Source organism: Talpa occidentalis, unplaced genomic scaffold (assembly GCF_014898055.3).
Source record: "Talpa occidentalis isolate TD23 unplaced genomic scaffold, MPIMG_talOcc4v2.1 talOcc4.11, whole genome shotgun sequence".
NCBI classification, from domain to species: domain Eukaryota; kingdom Metazoa; phylum Chordata; class Mammalia; order Eulipotyphla; family Talpidae; genus Talpa; species Talpa occidentalis.
The window spans coordinates 37,980,359-38,002,329 of NW_023601104.1; the positions used below are offsets into that span (position 1 = coordinate 37,980,359).

The window sequence follows — 21,971 nt, forward strand, 5'->3', positions numbered from 1 at the left end:
ATGCACATTAGAAATATTGGTTATGCTCACTGGGGATATTAGTTGAATGAAGATATTAATTGATAACATTTTTAAAACACCTTAAGTCTGTTAGTGAAGATTTCTTCTCTAATACAAAATTGATAAAAATTGTAATTGTTTTTTAAGTACTAATTTTTGAATAGCCCTTGGTTATTATTTTGTTTTTGGTCCTTTAGGTATCATCAGACAAAACTAATGTATGAAGCAAATTATTCTGAAGTGTCTCACTTTGTATTGCTGGGACTTTCTAACTCTAGACCAGTGAAGCATTTCCTCATTGTATTCTCTACAGTGTTTTATGTAGCAATTTTTCTGGGAAACCTCCTTGTTGTACTTACTGTGACACTTGATCCTCATTTACATTCCCCCATGTACTTCCTTCTAGCCAATCTCTCATTTATAGATTTCTGTCTCTCTACCTTAACGGTTCCTAAGATGATTTTTGACCTGTCCTCTGGACAGAACACCATATCCTTCCAGGGGTGTGTCTTCCAGATATTCATCCTTCATATCCTGGGTGGATCTGAGATGGTGCTGCTCATCAACATGGCCTTAGACCGCTATGTGGCCATATGTAAGCCCCTCCACTACATGACCATCATGAACCCATGCATGTGCATTTTCCTTTTGTCTGCTGCTTGGATTGTAGGCCTCATTCACTCTGTGGTCCAGTTGGCTTTTGTTGTCCATTTACCTTTCTGTGGTCCTAATGAGATAGATAGTTTTTACTGTGACCTTCCTTGGTTTATCAAACTTGCCTGCATGGACACATACAAAATGGAATTCATGGTGACTGCCAACAGTGGGTTCATTTCCATGGGAACCTTCTTCTTATTGATTATTTCCTACATCTTCATCCTACTAACAGTATGGAAACGCTCTTCAAGTGGTTTGTCTAAAGCCCTTTCTACTCTGTCTGCTCACATCACTGTGGTGATTTTATTCTTTGGGCCATGCATCTTTGTTTATGTCTGGCCATTTCCCACAGTGCCAGTGGATAAGTTTCTTGCCATTTTGGATTTTTTTATTACACCCATCCTGAATCCTGCCATTTACACATTGAGGAACAAGGACATGATGAATTCAATGAGGAGACTGAGTAGTCAGCTCCTGAGTTTGAGAAAATTCCTTTAAATAACTCATGAGGTACCTTTTCAAAGTACCATTATATATGCAAATATTTGTCAAGTTATACTATCTTGAAAAAAATTATTTGTAATTCAGTAGCCTAAAAAATCTTAGATAGTTTACTTCACTCTAATGTCCAATAGTGTGAATATATTATTTATTATCTACAGGCTGTTTTTCATAATTTCTAGATTTTAGAAATACAGAAAATATTCATTTTATGTGGCTTCCATTTTTATTAGCGTATAGAATCTTTAATTTCCTGTTATACATGTTTTGTCATTTATATTTTATTCAAATACCATCGTTTTACACATTTGCTAGTGTTTTGACTGTAAGATTTCCTCCACATACATAGAATATTGACAATATATGAATTTCAATTGATTTTGCTGTAATTACATAGCAGTAGTGTATTTTGCTATTTCCAGTGCTGAAAGTGTTCTCATGTAAAGGGAATTATTTTTTCTTTGTTGTCCTTTGCAAGAAAAACAGAATTCTTTCTATGTTGATTCTAATTTATTGTTACTTCTTTTTCTTCCTTTATTACTTATGCTACTAGATTTACTCATGCAAATATAATTTTGAAAGATATTTAATTCATAATTGATTAAATATTTTTACTACTTATGTATGCAGAAAACAAATAGATTGGAAATATATAATTAAATAATTATTAGTAATTTGAGTGCCACTTTAGATGTGGTCAACAAAAAGTCAAAGTTAGATCTTTTTTCTTCTTTTGCTTTTATTTATGCCTTCTAAATGTGTATACTGACAGAAAAATGATATTAATTAGAGGTAATATTCAGTCAAAGAAGGTAGCACTAGCATGGGCTTGAAAAAAAAATCACATTAAAGAGTGGGAGCTCAAATATAACCTAAGGCAGCGCTGAGCACTAAATCCTTCCTAAGCCTGTTTAGACTTATGGGGTCATTTATTTTGCAACCACACAATGTAATAAGGTAACATTGTGAATGCATTACTTCTTGAAAATATATTTTTATATTGAGATGGAATTTGTTTCCTTATATTTCACATCATATATCCCATTTTGTATAAAATAGCTTTCATAATTTGTCCTTTCAAATTCTGAAGTGTCTCAATTTGTGTTTTATCTTCTAATTTTTGTGTTAAATGTTCCTTGTGAAACTGAAGTACTTGAATTGTAAATCTTCACAGGCACAATTCCCCATTTTGAAAATTTTGCCATAACTTTCATTTTAAATTATTGGGCAGTCTGTAAAATCTGTTTAATTTTTTAATGTCTGGTGAATTCTTTAGCAACATTTGTATAGTATTAATAAATTTGTTTTGAAAATTGTGCAGAGTGACCCCAAATAGTAAAAGCAGTCCTAGGAATGATGAAAAAAACTGGAGGAGTCACGCTTCTTGATTTCAAAATATATTGCCATAATATCAAAACACTATGCCACTGTCATAAAAACAGATACATCGAGCAACATAACAGAATTGATAGCCCAGAAATAACCCCATATTCATATAATCAACTAATTTTGACAATAGAACCAAGAATACTTAACCTAAAAAAGACAGTCCCTTCAATAAGTGGTGCTGGGAAAATGATAAATGCAAATGGAAAACATGAAATGCAATGCCTGTCTTAAACCACTCATAAAATGTGTCCTGTGAATTAAAAATTTAAGTATTGGAAATGATACCATTTTATGCCTATAAAAATCATAGGTGAGGGCCTCCCCTAGTGGTGCAGCGGTTGAGCCTCTGCAACACTGGTTCGTTCCCTGGCCACTGGCGAGGGTCCCACAAAAAAAAAAAAAAATCATAGGTGAAATCTCTTTTTATTTTGGTCTTGGTAATGATTTTTTTAAGACATGAAAAGCACAGGAAACAAAAGCTAAAATAACCATGTGAAACTATATCAAACTAAAAATCTTTCTGTAGAACAAGGAAATAGTCAATGAACAGAAAAAGCAACCTCCAGAATGGCAAAAAATATTTGTAGGTCATCTATATAATAAGGGGTTGATTTCCAACATTATAAATGACTCATATCATTCAATTGCAAAAAAGAAGATAATCCAATTAAAAGTTGGACAAAATACCCGAATAGGCTTTTTCCCAAAGAAGATGTATTTATTTCCAGTAGGTATATTAAAAGCTGATCAACATCACCAAATGTTAGGGAAATGGAAATCTGAATCACAATGAGATATTTTCTGACACCTGTATAAAAAGTCCAGAAATAACAAGTGCTAGTGAGTTGGTGGAGACAGAGAAACCCTTGTAGATTCTTGTTGGGTATGTGAACTGGTCCAGGTCTTATGTAAAATAGAATGGACATTTTGTAAAATATTAAAAATGAATCTGCCATATGATCAAGCAATTCTTTCCTAGGTAGCTAAGAACTAATTTGCATTGCAAAGAGTTGCAAAGAGTGCAGAAACACTGATTTAAAGTGATGTGTGCATTCCAATGTTTACTGCCTCACTATTTATAATAACCAAGTTATGAAAACATTTCAAAACAGATGACTGAATTAAGATGTGGTATACATGGAATATAGGAACTCAAAAGAGTATGATACTTCAAGGAGAGAACAGTTCTCTAGAATCCAAACTTGAAAAGATGGAAGATTATATTGTCCTTTTAGACACATATTTCAGAACCATTACAATAAAGGAACTCAAAGAAATAGACTGAAACTCAGACAGGTGGGTCAAAGTAATACAAAAGAACTCAGAGAAGCTAATCAAAGAGATGAAAAACTTAAAAAGACAAATTAATGAGCTCAGAAAAAATCTGTGAACAAAAGGTAGAAATAAGAAACAATACAAAATAAATAAGAAAAAACAGAAGTATAGGAGGTAAAGTGTTCAATAAGTTAGATGAATAACTCTAGAATAAGGTTTAGAAGTAGAACAGATAAAATAATTGAATCAGTGACCTCAAAGGTAGCAGTGCAGTAAGAGCCCATGTAGAAGGAAGGAGAGAGAGAGAAGCCAAATGAATGAATGAATGAATGAATGAACGAATGAATAAAAAAGTTCAAAGTAAATGGCTGGAAAACAATACTACAGGAATATGGGACCCACAAAAAGAAAGGGACAGCCATAGTTATATCAGATAAAATAAACATCCAGTTTTAAAAAAAAAAGTAACAAGAGGTTCTGCCCGGTGGCGCAGTGGTTGAGCGCTGGACTGTGAAGCTGCCCGCAGCCTCTGCAGCGCCTGTTTGAATCCTGGCCTCCAGGCAAGGGTCACACATGGCGTGCAGACCTCTCCTGCCGCCTGCTGCTCCCCTCAGCAGTGTATTTCATCAGTCTGCCTGTTCTGTTCTCCGCTCTGGCTCTGGTGAATTGGGTCACCCTCCCACGCTTCTCACTGTACCCAGTACTTATATAAATAAATAAATAAAATCTTAAAAAAAAAAGTAACAAGAGAAAGGGCTCAACATTATGGTATGGTTAATGGATCATTGCATCAGGAAGATATAACACTAATCAATACATATGCACAAAATGATGATTACCAAAATATATAAAACAACTATTATATTAACTCATCTGAAAACAGATATTGACCACAACACATTAGTGAGAGGGGACTTCAGCATCTCACTTATATTAATGGACAGATCAGCCAGACAGAAAATCAACAAGGAAGCAATAGCCTGGAATGAGGAGTTAGACCATATGGTCCTACTAGCCCAGATGGTCCTACTAAACCTACTGGTATGTCTAGTAAGACCAAAAAGCTGAGTATACAAGTGCACATGGAACATTTTCCAGCCTAGCATACATGTTGGGTCTCAAATAAGTATAAATAAATTAATGAATATTTAAAATGTATCATTTACCTTCTCTGATCAAAATGCTATTAATCTTGAAATAAATCACAAGGATCAAGGAGACACAAAACGTTTTCTAAACAGATGGAGATTGAACAACACTACTAGTGAGTGAGTATTAGAATAATGAGAAAATCAATGAGAAATTTTAAAAATCCTAGCAAACAACTCCCTTTCCCTCACTGTGGTATGTCTCTGATTTATAGTTGCCTGTTGATTTTTATTTTTACTTTTTTATAATTAGTTTTTTTCCTGATCCCTTATTTGGATCCTCTACATTCTTGCTATAAATGAGACCAAGACTAGGAAGAGCACAAGGGACCATGGTGATAGTTCACAAGTGAATGGGTGGTGGGAATTTTATGGGGACTATAACCAAGATGAAAATGCATGCATTGTACAAAAAATGTAAAAAATATATAAAATAATTTAAAAAATCCTTGGAAGCAAATGACATTGGAGACATGACATACCAAATACTAAGGGACACAACAAAAGCAGTAGTAAGAGAGAGGATAATAGAAACAAAGGCCCACATTGAGAAAAAAGAGTTAAAACAAATAATCTAACCTTATATCTTAAGGAACTAGAAAAATAAATGAGACAAAAACCTTAGGAGGAAGGAAATAATAAAATGTACAGCAGAAATAAATGAAATAGAAGTCAGAAAGGCAGTTCAAAAGATCAATGAAACCTGAAGCTGATTATTTGAAAAATAATATATACAACCTCTTACTAAACTCCCAAACTAAAAAATGGAGAAATCTTGAATAAATAGTACCAGAAATGAAGATGACAAACTATGAAAGACACCTCAGAAATACGGAGGGCAATAACAGACTGCTATGAATGTCTTTATACAAACACATTTAAAAATCAGGAAGAAAAGGACAAATTCTTAGAAGGATACAGCTTTTCAAAACTGAATCAGGAAGGAATGCAAAATGAGCAGACAAATTACAAGCAAGCACATTGATACAGTAATTAAAATCCCCCCCCCAAAAAAAACCCAAAATATCAGGGCCAGATGGTTTGCCTAGTGAGTTCTACCAAATCTTCATAGGGGAACTAATACCCTTACCAGACTCCTCAAAAAAAAAAATACTTTTATGAGACCAGCAAATACTTTTTATGAGACCAACATTACTCTGATGCCAAAAGCAGACAAGGACATCACAAAAAAAATGAAAAGTATAGAGCTATATCCAAGATGAAAACAGATGCAAAAATCCTGAACAAATTCTTAGCCAACCAAATTTAACACACATTAAAAGAATCATACAGCATGACTAAGTGGGATTTATCTCAAGATGCAAGGATTGTTCAACATATGCAAATTCATCATGATAACTCACAATATCAACAAAAGGAAAGACAGATCATATGATCATATCAATAGGTATAGAGGAGGCATTTGACAATATCCAGCATCCACTTATGAAAAATTTTTTAGTAAAATGAGAATAGATGGAACATACCTCAACATGATAAAGGCCATATGTGACAACCCACAACTAGCGTCATATTGAATGTTGAAAACCTGAAAGTTTCTCCTGTAAGATCAGGTCATGACAAGGGTATCCACTCTTACCACTACTGCACAATATAGTATTGGAATTCCTAGCTAAAGCCTTTAGGCAAGAGAAAGATATAATAGATTTCCAAATAGGAAAAGAAGATGTAATACTATTACTATACTATTACTATTTGCAGAAGACATGATCATATACATAGACAAACCCAAAAGTCATTACTGAAAGTTATTAGAAACAGTAACTCAGTATACTAAAGTGGCAAGTTACAAAATCAACATACAAAAGTATGTTGCATTCCTATATGCAAATAATGAACTAAAAAATAATGAAATCAAGAACACAAGCCCATATACTATTGCATCTCAAAAAGTATTGAATAAATAGGAATAAATCTAAAAATGAAAGTAAAGGATTAATTCAATGAAAACTAGAAGACATTGTTAAAAGAAATAGAAGTCACAAGGAAATGGAAAGATAGCCAGTGCTCATAGATTGGAGTAATTAACATTGCTAAAAAGTCAGTCTTATCCTAGCTCGATTGGATAAAGATTCAATGCAATCCCTATCAAAGTTTCAATGGAATTCTTCAAAGAAATAGAGCAAACATTGAAATTTATAGGGAATCATAAAGGACTATGAATACCCCAAACATCATGACATATGAGAAAAGTAATGGGGGTCTCATGCTCTCAGGCTTCACAGTAAAAGACTATAGCAATCAAGATAATTTATTTTTTAATTAAAAATAGACTTATGGGGCCTCCCTGGTGGTGCAGCATGTTGAGCGCTGTGCTGTGAAGCTGTCTGCAGCCTCTGCAGTGTGGGTTCGATTCCTGGCCGGCCAGGGAGTTACCCACATGGTGCGGCAGACCTCTCCTGCCTCGCCCGCTGCTCTCCTCAGCATTGTCTTCGGTCTGTTTGCCTGTTCTGCTCCCCACTCTGTCTCTGGTGAATTCTCTCACCCTCCCGTGCCTCTGGCCTGTACCCCAGTTCTTGTATAAATAAATAAATCTTTAAAAAAATAGACATATGACCAATGAAAGAGAATTGATGGCCCAGATATAAACACACATTTATATGGACAGTTAATTTATAACAAAGGGGTCAGTGTGTATGCTGGAGAGAAGAGAGTCTCTTAAAAATATGGTGCTGAGAAAATTAGATATCACTTCAATATCCTTCAGTGGATAAAGGAAAGGTGATATACCAAAGGGTATGTTATTCAACCATAAAAAATAAGGAAAATTTGCATTTTTGACAACTTCAGTGAAATTGGAAGATATTACGCTATATGAAATAAACAAAGACAGACATATTACATGGAATCACCTACATGAGGTATCCCAAAAAATAAGAACAATTTCATAGACACAAAGAGTAGAATGGTGGTTGTCATTGGACTATAGGGAAAGGACAATGGGTGACATAAGTCAACATGTACAAATTTTCAGTTACAGGCTTCACTTGCCATCCAAAAGTGGAATGTTCTTATTCAATATGATGTGGTAATTCATTGTGGCAGTATTCAAGTTTGTTTTCCATGTAAATTAATGGTGGCAGTGTTCACAAAATGAAAAAAAAATAATTTACTAATTCATTCCAAAATGGAATATTCTGCTTTCTTATAGTGGGAGAAACCTGTAACAGAATACATTTGAGGAGCTCTCACCTAATATACTGTGTGGTACTTATAGTTAATAATATGATTCTGTTATATTTGTAAGTTGCTGAGAATAGAATACACACACACACAGACACACATAGTAACTATGTGAAGTGAGGGATGTGTTTATCTTGATTATCAGAATCAGTGCACATTATATGTCAAGTCAAAAATTTATATATTTATACATTTACACTTGCCAATTACATGACAAATATAACTGTATATTATGTGTTATTCAATTATTCTTTAATGGGCTAAATTAATTCATTGCTATTAGTATGGACTCATGGATATTCAGTTTATACCTGGGTTATAATTCAGTAGAGATATATTTATCTTGTTACATAATTCGTTCTACCTGTGGATATTGGGTTTCCTTACATTTGCATTCTGTGCCTCTTTGATATTCCTACATGTTTGTGTGTGTGTGTGTGTGTGTGTGTGTGTGTGTGTGGTGTATATGTACACTTATTTATTGGTACTCTGGGATGCTCCAGATTCTGCATTCTTGCCTTGATTTGGTATTGTCATTTTGTTGAATTTTTGTCAGTTTGGTTGATTGTTTGTATATGGGATTATTCCTAGGCTTTCAATTTAGTTTGATAGGTGAGTATTAGTGATGCATTTGTTGCTTAGATTGAAAATTATTTAATGACAAAAATTATTTAATGCTTAAGCAACTTTCATACACTTTTTTTGTCATCTGCATTTCTTTTTCGGTGATATATCTATTTAGATCTTTACTTCTTTGAAAATTGGGTTGTTTTCTTAATGTTGAGCTTTAAGGGACTTTCCACATTTTGGATTCAAGTTCTTTAACAAGTATATAATTTGCAAGTATTTATATTTTTGGCTTTGTTTTCCAATCAGTGACCTCTTCTGGGGGAGAAGTGGGTAGAAAGCAAAATAGACAGGGTGAATAATGGACTTCGATGGAGATGGGTGTGGTGTGGAAGATGGAGGTAGGTGTGGTGAGGAAGACATGATTCTATACCTCTGATTCATGTGTAGTATTTCAAACCAATTATCTTGATGAAAAAAGAATAGAAGCTAAAACATATGCACTTCATTATATTCATAAAGATTGTATTTTGAGTTTGAGGAAGCAAACAAAGAAGGATAAACCAAAACCATGATAAAATATTACTTCCTGTCTACTATATGTAGAAAAAGGCAAACATCAAACAACAACAACAAAACAAACAAAAAAAACCACAAAACAGAAAATAAGAAATAAGTAATGGCCAGGATATAGAGAAATTAAAAGCCTGTATATTGTTGATAGGCATATAAAATGATGCAACTATTTTAGAAAATAATAATAAGGGAGTGCCTCAAAAAGTTTAACCATGGAATTATTATATGACCCACCGATTTCATTCATAGATATTTACTAAAGAGAACTGAAAATAAGTATTCAAACAAAACTTTACACATGAGTGTTTACAGTAGCACTGTCACAATAACCAAAGGAAAATAAAATGCAAATATGCATCTATTGCACATGTGTTGTCTATTCGGACAGGAATATTACTCCTCACTGAAAGAATGGTACATGGAAACACACTTTTTATGTGTGACTTCAAAAACATACTGAGTGAAAGAAATCAGATATTAAAAGTTACATGTTGTATGTGCTTATTTATATGAAATATCCATAATAGGCAAATTCATAGAGAAAGCAGACAAATGATTCTGGGGGGTGAGGGGCGGCCAGGGGGAGAATGTTCAAGGGTCACTCGTTTCCTATTTGGATGATGACATATCCTGTGACTAGATCAGGTGATAATTGCACAATATTTTAATCACATAAAATGTCATGGATTTTGCCCTTAAATGGGTTAATGTTAGGTGAAGTTAGTTAAACAAAAACAGGTGCAGTTAGACACTAGAAAATAATAAATGAGGAATGGATACTTTTATTCTAAGTTAAGATTTCAGTCACCTACTGGTTTAGCGTATAGTTTCATAGTCATATTTAGCTCAGGTTTACCTTTCTGTTTGCTTGGTACCTGTTAAAATTATACAGTTGTGTGTACTTAGGTATTATGTAAATGTTCACCTAAAATTTGGTAAACTTAGAATAGTTGACAGCAATTTAGCTAGCAAAAATCAAGTTTGTTGAAACAATAAGTTGACATGGAGTTTTTTTTTTTTTTTTTAAGATTTATTTATTTATTTATTTATTTGTACAAGCACTGGGTACAGTCAGAAGCGTGGGAGGGTGAGAGAATTCACCAGAGCCAGAGCTGGGACCAGAACAGGCAGACTGATGAAATACACTGCTGAGGGGAGCAGCGGGCGCGGCAGGAGAGGTCTGTTGTGCCATGTGGGACCCTCGCCAGTGGCTGGGGATCGAACCAGCGCTGCAGAGGCTGCAGGCAGCTTCATAGCCCAGCGCTCAACTGCTGCATTACCAGGGGAGGCCCTAAAATGGAATTCTTAAGATAAGAATGTGTGGTATTTGCTCTCCTGTGTATTCCCATTGCTTCTCTGAGTAGCCTTTCAGTCATTCAGTAAGTGTGGTATGATTTTTGAAAAAAAGAACAGTGGAATGAATCCCAGGGAGCTTAAATTCATTCTCCTTTTCTACCATTGAGTGCATACAAATCACAACCTCATTTCTTCATCTGAGGGAAGAATGGTGCACTTCCATCTGACTGTTTTGTTAGGAAGAATAGATGAGATAATATATATAACGACACTAGAAAAGTTATAAGCTAATTCTACCTGTGAACTCTTATTTGTGTGTTATAGAAATGATATAAAAGGAGGCAGTGTAGTGTGGGGATTAAAGCCATGGACTTTGAGATCAGAAATTAATGGCATTTGAATATTGACTATGGGTATAGCAGAGTGATTTTGCCAATACATTAAATTTCCATGTTAATTATGCTAGTATATCTAAAATGGGGAGGGTAACTATACAAATGAGCTAAAGTGCAGGGCTTGTGTTTTCATGGATACTCCATATATGTTTCCACTAGGGTTTTTAATGGCCCTCACAAATGAACTTGTTAATTAATAGCTATTCCCTTTTCACTGGTATTGGTCTAAGTGATACTTACAAATAGCCTTAAAATGTTGGGAGATATTGATCTTTCTTGAAGATACTTTATTATCATATGTTATTGCACATAGCTTCCTTTGCTTTTCATTACTTTTTTAACAAACTTTTATATTAATTTTTCTTTTAATGTCATGAGAATTAAAATGGAGTTCCCATGGTGAATGGGTTGGGAACTCAGGTCACTGAGTCCTCAAGTGATCACCGAAGCTGTGAATAAAGCCGGAGCAGTCATGAGAAAAACTAAACTCATAGATCACAGAGGGAAACATTCCTTTAAAAGTCTAGTAATATTGAAAATATTCATTTCTGCAGTGCATTTTTTTTTTTGCTCAGGTAAGTGGGGATGGAATAATTGTAAAGAATAGGCTGCTGAAATTATCAACTATTTTTAAAGCTTAGTACCTGTGCCACAACTTTATGAAAATATCTCAATGACCTCTCAGTCCTGCCTCTCATTCCCATCTCCGTTCTACTTTTCAATTCAGGGAGCATTGTGCCAGTCTTTTTAAATGAAATGTGAAATTTCTCTTCCAATTGCATAGTTCCACAAACCTAGATTGTGCCTGATATATAGGAATCTTTCTTGGTCTAGATTATATTTTACACTTACAGGTTGTAAGTTTCATATGTAAGTTTTATGTATCATATTTGTAGAATTGTGTTTAAATTGTAAATTATATATTACATTTCACATTGAATAGTGAAATGAGTATGAATGTGAATTTTTATCAAAACTGCAATAGGTTCATATAGTTGCTAGAGTAACAACAATAGTCTAAGAATTGTAATGCCATCAGTTTTCTAACAGGTAAGCAAAGTATTTCTGAAGTATTCTTTACTGGAAACCATTTCAGGAATATCCATGCATTTATGTATAAGCATGCGCACAACTATCTAAAAGTTGTTGTGTCCCAGCAGTTGATGAGTTTTCTAGGTGGAGATAAAAATGAGTGTCTGTATTATAGTTAGTCTTTTTCCTGGTCCCTTATTTAGGTTTTCTAAATTCCTGCTATGAGTGAGACCATCAGGTATTTTTCTTTTTCTTTCTGGCTAGTTTCACTGAGCATGATCCCTTCCAGCTCCATCCATGTTGCTGCAAATTGCATGAGTTTATATTTTTTGATTGCTGGGGGTGGGGAGAGGAAGGATTAGGGTCAAAATCAGGGGGGTGCAATTGTATGGGGAATATAACCAAAATGAAAATGCATACATTGTGCAAAAATGAAAAACGATGTAAGAATTATATAAAATAAAATATTTAAATAAACAAAAAAAATTACTCTTCCAGCTTGCAAAAAAAAAATTAAAAAAATGAATGTCTGGGGGCACTGGCTGTGGACATACTGCAATAGCTTTAGGTGTTAGCCAAGGTGTTGTGACAGCCAGTGAGGATACAGAGTAATTTTAAGCAGTGAGCAGCAAGAGAAGACTCTAGGCCACTCCCTCCTTAGTGTGTTGCAGCTGCTTCCCTTTACTTCTGTGATGGTCTTTCTTGTTTCTTTCCAACATTCCTTTTCCTTTACTTCCCTTGTGCCTGAATTTCTCTCCTGTTGTCACTTTTCTTCATAATATCAATCAACCAAGCAAATATTTATTGTAAAGAAACTAGCAGTTGACTGCATTCAAATATGATTATTTTTACCTTGGGAATAAATCTGTTATAGAGAATATTTTCTGGCTTGGCCTCTTCTGAATTCTGATAAGTAAATAGCTGTTAACATAGCTATAAAACTTTAGTGCACTCTAATCTTTTTCAAGATTTATTTATGTGTAAAAGAACTGGGGTGCAAACGAGAAATGGAGGGGGGAGTGAGAGGATTTAACAGAGAGAGAGAGAGAGTGGGGAGCTGAATTACTGAAATACACTCCTAAGAGTAGCAGTGGGCTAGACAGGAGAGGTCTGCTGCACCATATGTAGGTTATCTCCCTGATTGGGGATAGAACTCAGGACATCAAGGGGCTAGTGCTGAGACTTAACCCTTAGGACATCAGGGAAACCTATTAGTGCACTTTTAAATTTTTAATTGAATGGTGTTGTCATTACTACCCTCTAGTTCAAAGGAAAGTGCATCTGGAACTGTTTATTTTGATTTAAAATGCATTTTTTATGTCATACGTATTACATGGTTGTTTTAACCACTCATAAAAAACAAAAATATAGATACATGGAAGTGAAAGCCAAGGTAATGCATTGGTCATATTGTGTGCATGATCATAACTTTAAGACAGAAACTTGACTACAGGGCCTTTGAAGTGTCTGCTGTTGTTCTACTTTGAAAATCATTCTCTGCTGTTTACCTAGTGATTGTTCCATTCTCTTTTGCTCAGTCATGGCCTGTATTTATCTACCAGTTTATTGGGTGCAAAATTCTCCATCTGTATGCCTACGTTAGCACCTCCTAGCATCATCACATCAGTGTTTCCTTTAGGTTCACATTACTGCTGTATGTTCATGGATTTCCTGATGCCCTTTCCTGCCTGCTTGACTGCCCTCTCTCTTCTTGACTGTTGTGGATCATTTCCCACAACATGCTGCTTTGGTCCTGAGGGTATGAAGGTTTGGTGTCCTTAGGAGACCATGTGGAGTGACATGGGGAAGGCCCATGACATGAGAAAGACATAATGAGGGACCGGGTAGACTTGGAGGTGGTAGTACAAGTGTGGACTCATTGAGGTACCGAATAAGCATCAGTAATTTGGATACTTAAATATCAAATAGTTTCAAATGTATAAAGAAAAATTGAGTTGGCATATCATATTGAACTCTCTCAAATTGATAATTGACCATCTTTTTACTTACTAAAAATCATTTCGTATAGTTCAAATTAATAAATGCATATAAGACAGAGATGAACTGTTTAATATTAGGATTAAAGATTGACATCATTCTAATTTTTAAACAGATATAGGTTTTAAAAATTGATTACCTACATATTTGTTATTTATTCTTTTTCTCAATAGGTGTATTTTAAATATTGGCCTATAACTCAGCATCCACTATGGACATAAATTAATATGCTGATCCTTTTTTTCTTAATATATGAAGTTGATTGCCTTCGTTGTTGGAGTACTTGTTAATTCTCTATCATGAACATTATTCTATTTGTAGATTTTTAAAATAAACATTGGTCTAATCAGTACCTCATACCTTAATTTTTAACTATCACTCATTATTACTCTAAATGAAATATCTTGACTATTATTCATAAGTTAAGAGAAGTTTTAAACTTTTATATTTATTTGGAAAGTATCTTCTTGGAAAGTTGTATCAATTTTCACTGTCATTATCAGGGAATAAGTATTCATTTTTTATAGTCACAACCATGATATATCCATTTTTAAAATTCTAAAAATTGATAGTACACAGCAGTACCCCAGGTCCTATTTATATTTAATTGATTTATAATGGCAGTTTTCATTTTCATATATTTATTGAGTAAGAGATTTCTTCCTTTGTCAAAGTCTTCATATGTTTTACTCATTTTTTAAACTTGGTATTTCATACTTTTAACATTTTGAAGAAATTAATTTTATATTAAAAACATTAATCACCAGTGTGATATTTTACAAGTAAATTCTATAGTTTTTTTACTTTCATTGATAGTATTTATGCCTCCAAATATAAAAAGTTATTTACATGTGTATATTTATACACAATATTTATTTATATATGTGCACAATTTGCTGTGATTTTAATGTTTTAACACTATCAATTATTTTCTCCCTGATTTTTTTTATAATAGGTCCTGCTTACAATGGATTTTCCATCTTAATGTGTACTGTTTAACATTTCAATATTCAGTTGAGTTACTGACTTTATGTTGAGAGGCAGAGATCTGATTTTCCAAGTTTTACTTGTGTGGGCACCATGCTTAAATAAGTCACCCTGTCCACACTTATGTGAAATATGTCTTCCGTAGTCTCCTGAGACATAACACTAAGTTAATTGTAGATCTTTCATTCCATTATTTACATGGAAACTTTTGTTACTTATAGCAGAAATATGGTGAACCCTCCGCTTAAGTGTCCATACTATCTATTGCTTTTAGGATGAAGGCAGAGTTCTCATTATGGATGCAAGATTCCATCCTGTCTGGCCTATTATTTTCAACTAATCACAGTCATTTGTCTTCTTTCCCATAAGCTTCATGTCTCAGGGTCTTTGCACACGGCATGTCCACGTCTGGGCTATTCCATTTTCTTTTCAGTAATATTGCTAGTTAATTAGCAGTGTGTGAAAAAGCACCTCTGTGATGAGTCACCTGTCCTGATAGTACTCTGCCTTTTCCTTTACATCAGTCCTGTGAATTGTATTGTTATTTAAAGCTATTAATGTCTACATCCATCATTAACCTATAAATTCCCTCAATCAAAATTAGTGTTTTGACTCAGAAGTTGGCATAGTGCCTGTCACATAGGAGACACATATTAGGAATATTAGTTATACTCACTGGGGATATTAGCTGAATAGAGATATGAATGGATAATATTTTCAAAACCCTTGTGCTTGTTAGTGAAGATGTCTCCTTTATTTGAGAGACAATATTATTGAATTACTCAATGTTCATTATATATTAATGTTGATAAAAAAATGTTCTTTTGTTTTTGTTGTTTTAGGCATCACAAGAAAAAAAGCTAATGTATGAAGCAAATTACTCTGAAGTGTCTCAATTTGTATTGCTTGGACTTTCTGCCTCCATCCCAATGCAACATTTCCTCCTTTTCTTCTCTACAGTATTTTATGTAACAATTTTTCTGGGAAACTTCCTTGTGGTGCTTGCTGTGATATTTGATCCTCGTTTACATTCCCCCATGTACTTCCTTTTAGCCAATCTCTCATTTATTGATTTCTGTCTTTCTTCTGCAACTGTTCCCAAGATGATTTCTAATCTGTCCTCAGGACAGAAGACCATATCCTTCCCAGGGTGTATCATGCAGATATTTGTCCTTCATCTCATGGGTGCATCTGAGATGGTGCTGCTCATCGCCATGGCCTTGGACCGATATGTGGCCATATGTAAGCCCCTCCACTACCTGACTATCATGAACCCAAGAATATGCATATTGCTTGTGGCTTTTGCTTGGGTTGTAGGCCTCATTCACTCTGTGGTCCAGCTAGCCTTTGTGGTTCATTTGACTTTCTGTGGTCCTAATGAGATAGATAACTTTTACTGTGACCTTCCTTGGTTTATCAAACTTTCTTGCATGGACACATACAAAATGGAATTTATGGTGACTGCTAACAGTGGGTTCATTTCCATGGGGACATTCTCCTTATTGACTGTTTCCTATATATACATCCTGGTCACTGTATGGAAAAGCTCTCCTTCTGGTTTGTCTAAGGCCCTCTCTACTCTGTCAGCACATGTCACTGTGGTGGTTTTATTCTTTGGGCCAATCTTGTTTTTATACATATGGCCGTTTCCCCCAGTGCCAGGGGATAAGTTTCTAGCTGTTTTGGATTATTTGATTACACCCATTCTGAATCCTGCCATCTACACATTGAGAAACAAAGATATGAAGACATCAATGAGGAAACTGAGTAGTCAGTTACTGAGTTCGAGAAGCTTTCCTAAATAGCTCACATTAGCACAAATGGTATCTTCTGAAATACTATTGTGAACTTGAATTTTTAAAACATATTGTCTGAGACAATTTATTGTCTTTAGTTCATGAGGTCAAATAATCTTGGTGAAATCATTCCAAGTTATTTACATATAACTTTATAGTATTAATTACTATGTAGAATCAATTTTACATAGTATTTATATTTTCAAATTATGGAAAGCACTCCGATCTACATTTTGTTGTAGAATAAATACTTTTGAAATGAAATCCAGACCACCCGCTATATATTCAGATCTGTTCTTCCTTCTTGATGTTTTCCTGAATAATCATACAGAAAATATCACCTTTGAAGAGAATGATTTGTTCTGGTATTTTTGGCTATGCAATGGAGAATCATTTTTTATGTTCATTGGGTTTGCTATTGCTCCTTTTCCTTTGTGACTGATGTTACTAAAATTACTCAGTCACATGAATATAATTTTGAAAGGAAAAGTAATTTGTTAGATTAAATTTTGTATATTAGTCAAATATGCAGGAAAGTACAAAATGTAGAAAAAGTTAGTGATGCAATTTTTAGAGTTTGAAATTTTTTCCACCCTTTTATTATGCTAATGACTAAGGACTGAATTTTTTTTTTTAAGTTTGGTACCTAAGAAGTTAAATTATGTCTTCTTTCTCTCATAATATCCTTAAATATTACCTCTAAATATGCACAGTGATATCATTGAATTAAGAAAATGCATTCAGTAATAGAGATGAAAACAAGAGGGAGATCTAAAAAATATTCGAGCAAAGAGAGAAATCTCAAATGTTGTATTGCTTTATATTGGATGAAATGCAGTACTGACCAACCAACTCTGTTTTTCATTAAGTCTCAATTGTAAGTCAAGCCTCAAAAGACACCAACATATGCAAAACAATGTCTTGAAAATATTTAGTTGTTGAAATAATATAACTATATGAGATGCAATTTGTTTCATTACACAGTCTCTATATTTTCCTTGTTTTGAGTATGAATTGTACAGAAGAAATCTCCCGTGGTGTCTTCTAAATTTAGGGGTTAAATCTTCCTTTTGATACTAAACATCTCAAATTTTAAATATTTCTAATCAAAATTCTCTGTCATCAAAATTTCAGTTTTGTTTTTTTTAATGAGATGTCCTCGGATATGGATTACCTTTAATATTTATCCCATTGAAATCTTTTCAGTGCAACAGATTCCACCATCAAGTGATAAAACAATATGATAATATTCCAATTTAAAATAAATTGAATTAAAACTGCAATTGAAGATACAAAAGAATCACAAATTTAAAATTTTGAATGGAAATATCTAAAAATAAAAGCCAAATTAAACTCAGAACTGAATTTATTTATTTAATTTTTTAAAAAGATTTATTTATTTTATACAAGAATTGGGGTACAGCCAGAGATGCATAGGAGGATGAGAGAATTCACCAGAGACAGTGGGAAACAGAACAGGCAGACGGACCGAAATACACTGCTGAGGGGAGCAGCAGGCAAGACAGGAGAGGACTGTCCTGCCATGTGGTTTTCTCCCTGGCCGGCCAGGAATCGAACTCCTGCTGCCGTGGCTGCGGATTGCTTCATAGATTGCGTCTTAAACCCTGCACCACCAGGGAGACCCTCAGAACTGAATTTAAACTTGACAAAATCATTTCATAAACGAAGAATAAACTACTAGATATTCAAAGAAGAATATAATGGCCAAAATTACAATTAATATAAAATGTCTTATATGGTTAATTCTAAAGACATAACCTAATAAAGTATGGGATAGTTTGAAAATATTTTGAATTCAGAATATTCCATTTCTGAATTTCTTTTGAGCCTGGTGGTATCAAAAAGTCACGTTACCTAAATAGGAATCAAAATCATGTTGTCATCTGAGATCTTACTAATAATCTCAAAAGGCAACAATGAAACCACGTTGTCTCTCAAAATATTCAAGGAAATACAATGTGAGATAAATATTTAGTGTGTAGTCAGTCTTTCAAATGTATCAGAATAATAGAGAAATAATTTTAAGCTTGGAAGGTTTTGTCAGATGTTATATGTATAATAATCATTTTCTGAGGAATCTTGTAAAAGGTTAACTCCATGCAATCAAGAGCTATTTGGGGACCCTTCAGCAATGCCGGTGCTAATAATTGTGTAGATTATATAATAGATTTAGTATTTAAACAAAAGTGAGGCTCCACATGAAAGAATAGTATGTAATGTTAATTCTCACATTTTGTTGGGAAAGGGGTAGAAAAAATAAAAATGTGTTGATTTTTCTCTTTAGCAATAGGTAGTTTTCAGAACTGGCAATTCAAATAGTGGAAGCCCGATGTTCTTTGAAGTAAAGGAATGACAATCCTTAATGAAATCTAGACACTAAAGCAAGTTTCAAATTTTTGTAGTAAATTTACTAAAATAAATATAAAAAATTTAAAAAGAGCAAGTAAAAATAAGGACAATATTATGAAAGACATGTTCAAAATTACACACAAGCAAGCAAAACAATTGACATAAAAGTCAGATCTGTGAAGAGGCATTGACAAACATTTTAATCTATGACAGTCGAACATAAAATGTAGCAAAAAATTTTTTTTCTCCATGTAAGGTAAAAAAAATCAAATTTATAATTACACTAACCATATATTCTTGAAATATGGTTATATATATATACATATATACACATATACATATATATATACAATCATATATATATACACATATGATTTTATAACCCAATAATGAAGCATACACTTCTTCAAATACATCTGTAACTGTTTACACCAGTGGTTACTTAATGTCTACTGATTTCACTAAAGACTTCATTCCTAAAGGCAGCTGAGGTTTTCATGCCAAACCATGAAAAATATTTTATATATAATAGGTCCTTTCAAATGCAGTCGACGAAAGCTTGTTGAGTGCGTGAATTTTTAAAAACTTTATGCCTGATTGAGAAGATTTTTAAAAACAAAATTGGGAATCAAGTTAAATCTTTACATATTTCTATTATACTTAATCTTAGTTTTAACTTTCATGTAACAATAAAATTAATAAATAGAGAAAATCCGTGGTGTGTGAATTTGTATTCCTTGCTCCTTAATTTTTGGACATATAATATTTCCTGCTTGTTTTTTCTGCTTTTAAAAACATTCCCATCACTCAGTAGAAACACTATACCTGCTAACAATTAAGCCCACTTCCCTTATCCTCCTATTTCCCAGAAACCATGAATTCACTTTCTGTCTCTATAGATTTGACTGATCTTGACATTTCATAGAAGTGGAATTACACTGTGTAACCCTTCTGTGTCTCACTTATTTCACGTAATGTAATGTTTTCAAGGTCACCCATATTGTAACATGTATCAGTTTTTCATTCATTTTTATGGCTAAATTATTTTCTATTGCATGAATATTCCACTTTTAGCCATTCATCAGTGCCAGGCTGGTGAATGGATAGCAGATTTATTCTTTCTCCGTTTTGGGATTTAGAAATCTGATAGCAATATATTGGAGGGGCTGTGCCCCTTCTCAGACTCTGCATAACCCTAATCTCTACCTCTATTTTCATAGTCTTCTAATATGTATTCTTGTTTTCTGTCTCTTATTAGAACACGTGTTATTGCAACTAGGACCCACACAAGTTCTCCAGGATGCTCTCATTTCAAGATTCTCATATTTGCAAAGACTCCTTTTCCAAATAAGGTCACATTTGCAGTTTCAGGAATTAGGATATAGACATAGCTTCTGAGGACCACCATTCATCCCACCACCAGATCCTTCTAAGACACATGATTTACTAAATGCTCTCTCCTCTATATCTTTTAACATGCAAAAGGCTTTAGTTTTGATGAAGTCTTTTTTATGTAATTTTTCTTTTGTTGAATCTCTGTTGGATTTTTTTTTTTTTTTAAGGAAACCACAGACTAAGATACATACAGACAGACAGACAGACATAGTAAATAGTACACCCATTATCTGGAAATATACTATTTATTTCTAAGATTTTGTCACCTGCATTTTTTTTTTCTTTCATGGCCTGTGAAGTCTTAGATGCCATTGGAGGATGACATGAGGTGCGGATGACAGACAGAAACTGTATTATCTGTTATGGAGGGAGGACCCAAAATGTCTCTGACTTTTATATTAATAATAATGGATAGCCTTTGAAAACATTTGGAATTTGTGTTTTTGTTATGTGTAAGATACTTTTAAGCATTTTACATAAATGCTTTTTGTCTTTAACATATCACCAGAAGGTGACATATTAATTGGTTTAGGAAGCTAATGTTTATTCTCAAAAGTATTAACACAGCCACTGCCCTGTTTTCAAAAGTGTTTCAAGTTCATGGGCACCCTTTTTAAGTTTCTAAGATTAATAATATTAAACTCTTTACTTTTTAATAATACCAAACTCTAAGTTTAAATGAAACCAAACTCTTTAATAATCCCTGAGCTGGTATGTTTTACTTCAGTTGACATTTAAAACATTTATTTTTTAATTCTTCAACACCTAGTTCACCACCTTAAATGCAATTATTTCATTAAAATGACTAATGTAGTTTTTGTCTCCTAAGAAAATTTTAATTGAATTACTCCCAGGAAATAGACTCAAATAGGGCTCATGGAATTGACTTGGTCTTGTCCTTAGGCATGAATGCAGTGCTGAGCTGCCTGTGAATGTTAAATGGAATGCTAGTAATCCCATTACCAACAAACATGGCTTCATGATTATGTTAATTGTGTTAAAGAGCCAACTGAAGTAGGTGACTATTATACTTGACTAATTTTGTTACTAATTATGATTACTAAGGAGTATGGTATGTGATAGATTCTTCTGAATGCTTACAGAATAAAATAAGTTCATATTTCTAAATTTTCATTTCACATCATAGTCTAAGAGCCAGAAATATTCTATGGAAGTTCATAAATTATCTCATATTTATTGAAATTATGATTGCAATATTTCTGATAGGCTACATCTTTTAATTTTATAGGTTACAGAATTACAATTTAATTTATGAAAATAAAGGAATTGCTTAGTAACTCATGGGACTATTTGGAATTAAACATGCAAACAAGTTTTCAAACATCCAGAGATGTGTTGTTCTTTTTTTTTAAATGCTATTTCTT

General features: G+C 33.6%; 2 protein-coding genes across 2 annotated transcripts; both read left to right on the forward strand.

The window, feature by feature from the left end:
* Positions 1-216: 216 nt before the first annotated feature.
* On the forward strand, positions 217-1,155 carry LOC119237971 (olfactory receptor 4F6-like). Its single transcript, XM_037501779.1, has one exon. The coding sequence runs from the start codon at positions 217-219 to the stop codon at positions 1,153-1,155; it is 939 nt and encodes a 312-aa protein (XP_037357676.1).
* Positions 1,156-15,888: 14,733 nt separating this feature from the next.
* LOC119237972 (olfactory receptor 4F6-like) lies at positions 15,889-16,830 on the forward strand. The gene has a single exon (XM_037501780.1). The coding sequence runs from the start codon at positions 15,889-15,891 to the stop codon at positions 16,828-16,830; it is 942 nt and encodes a 313-aa protein (XP_037357677.1).
* The last annotated feature ends 5,141 nt before the right edge of the window (positions 16,831-21,971 follow it).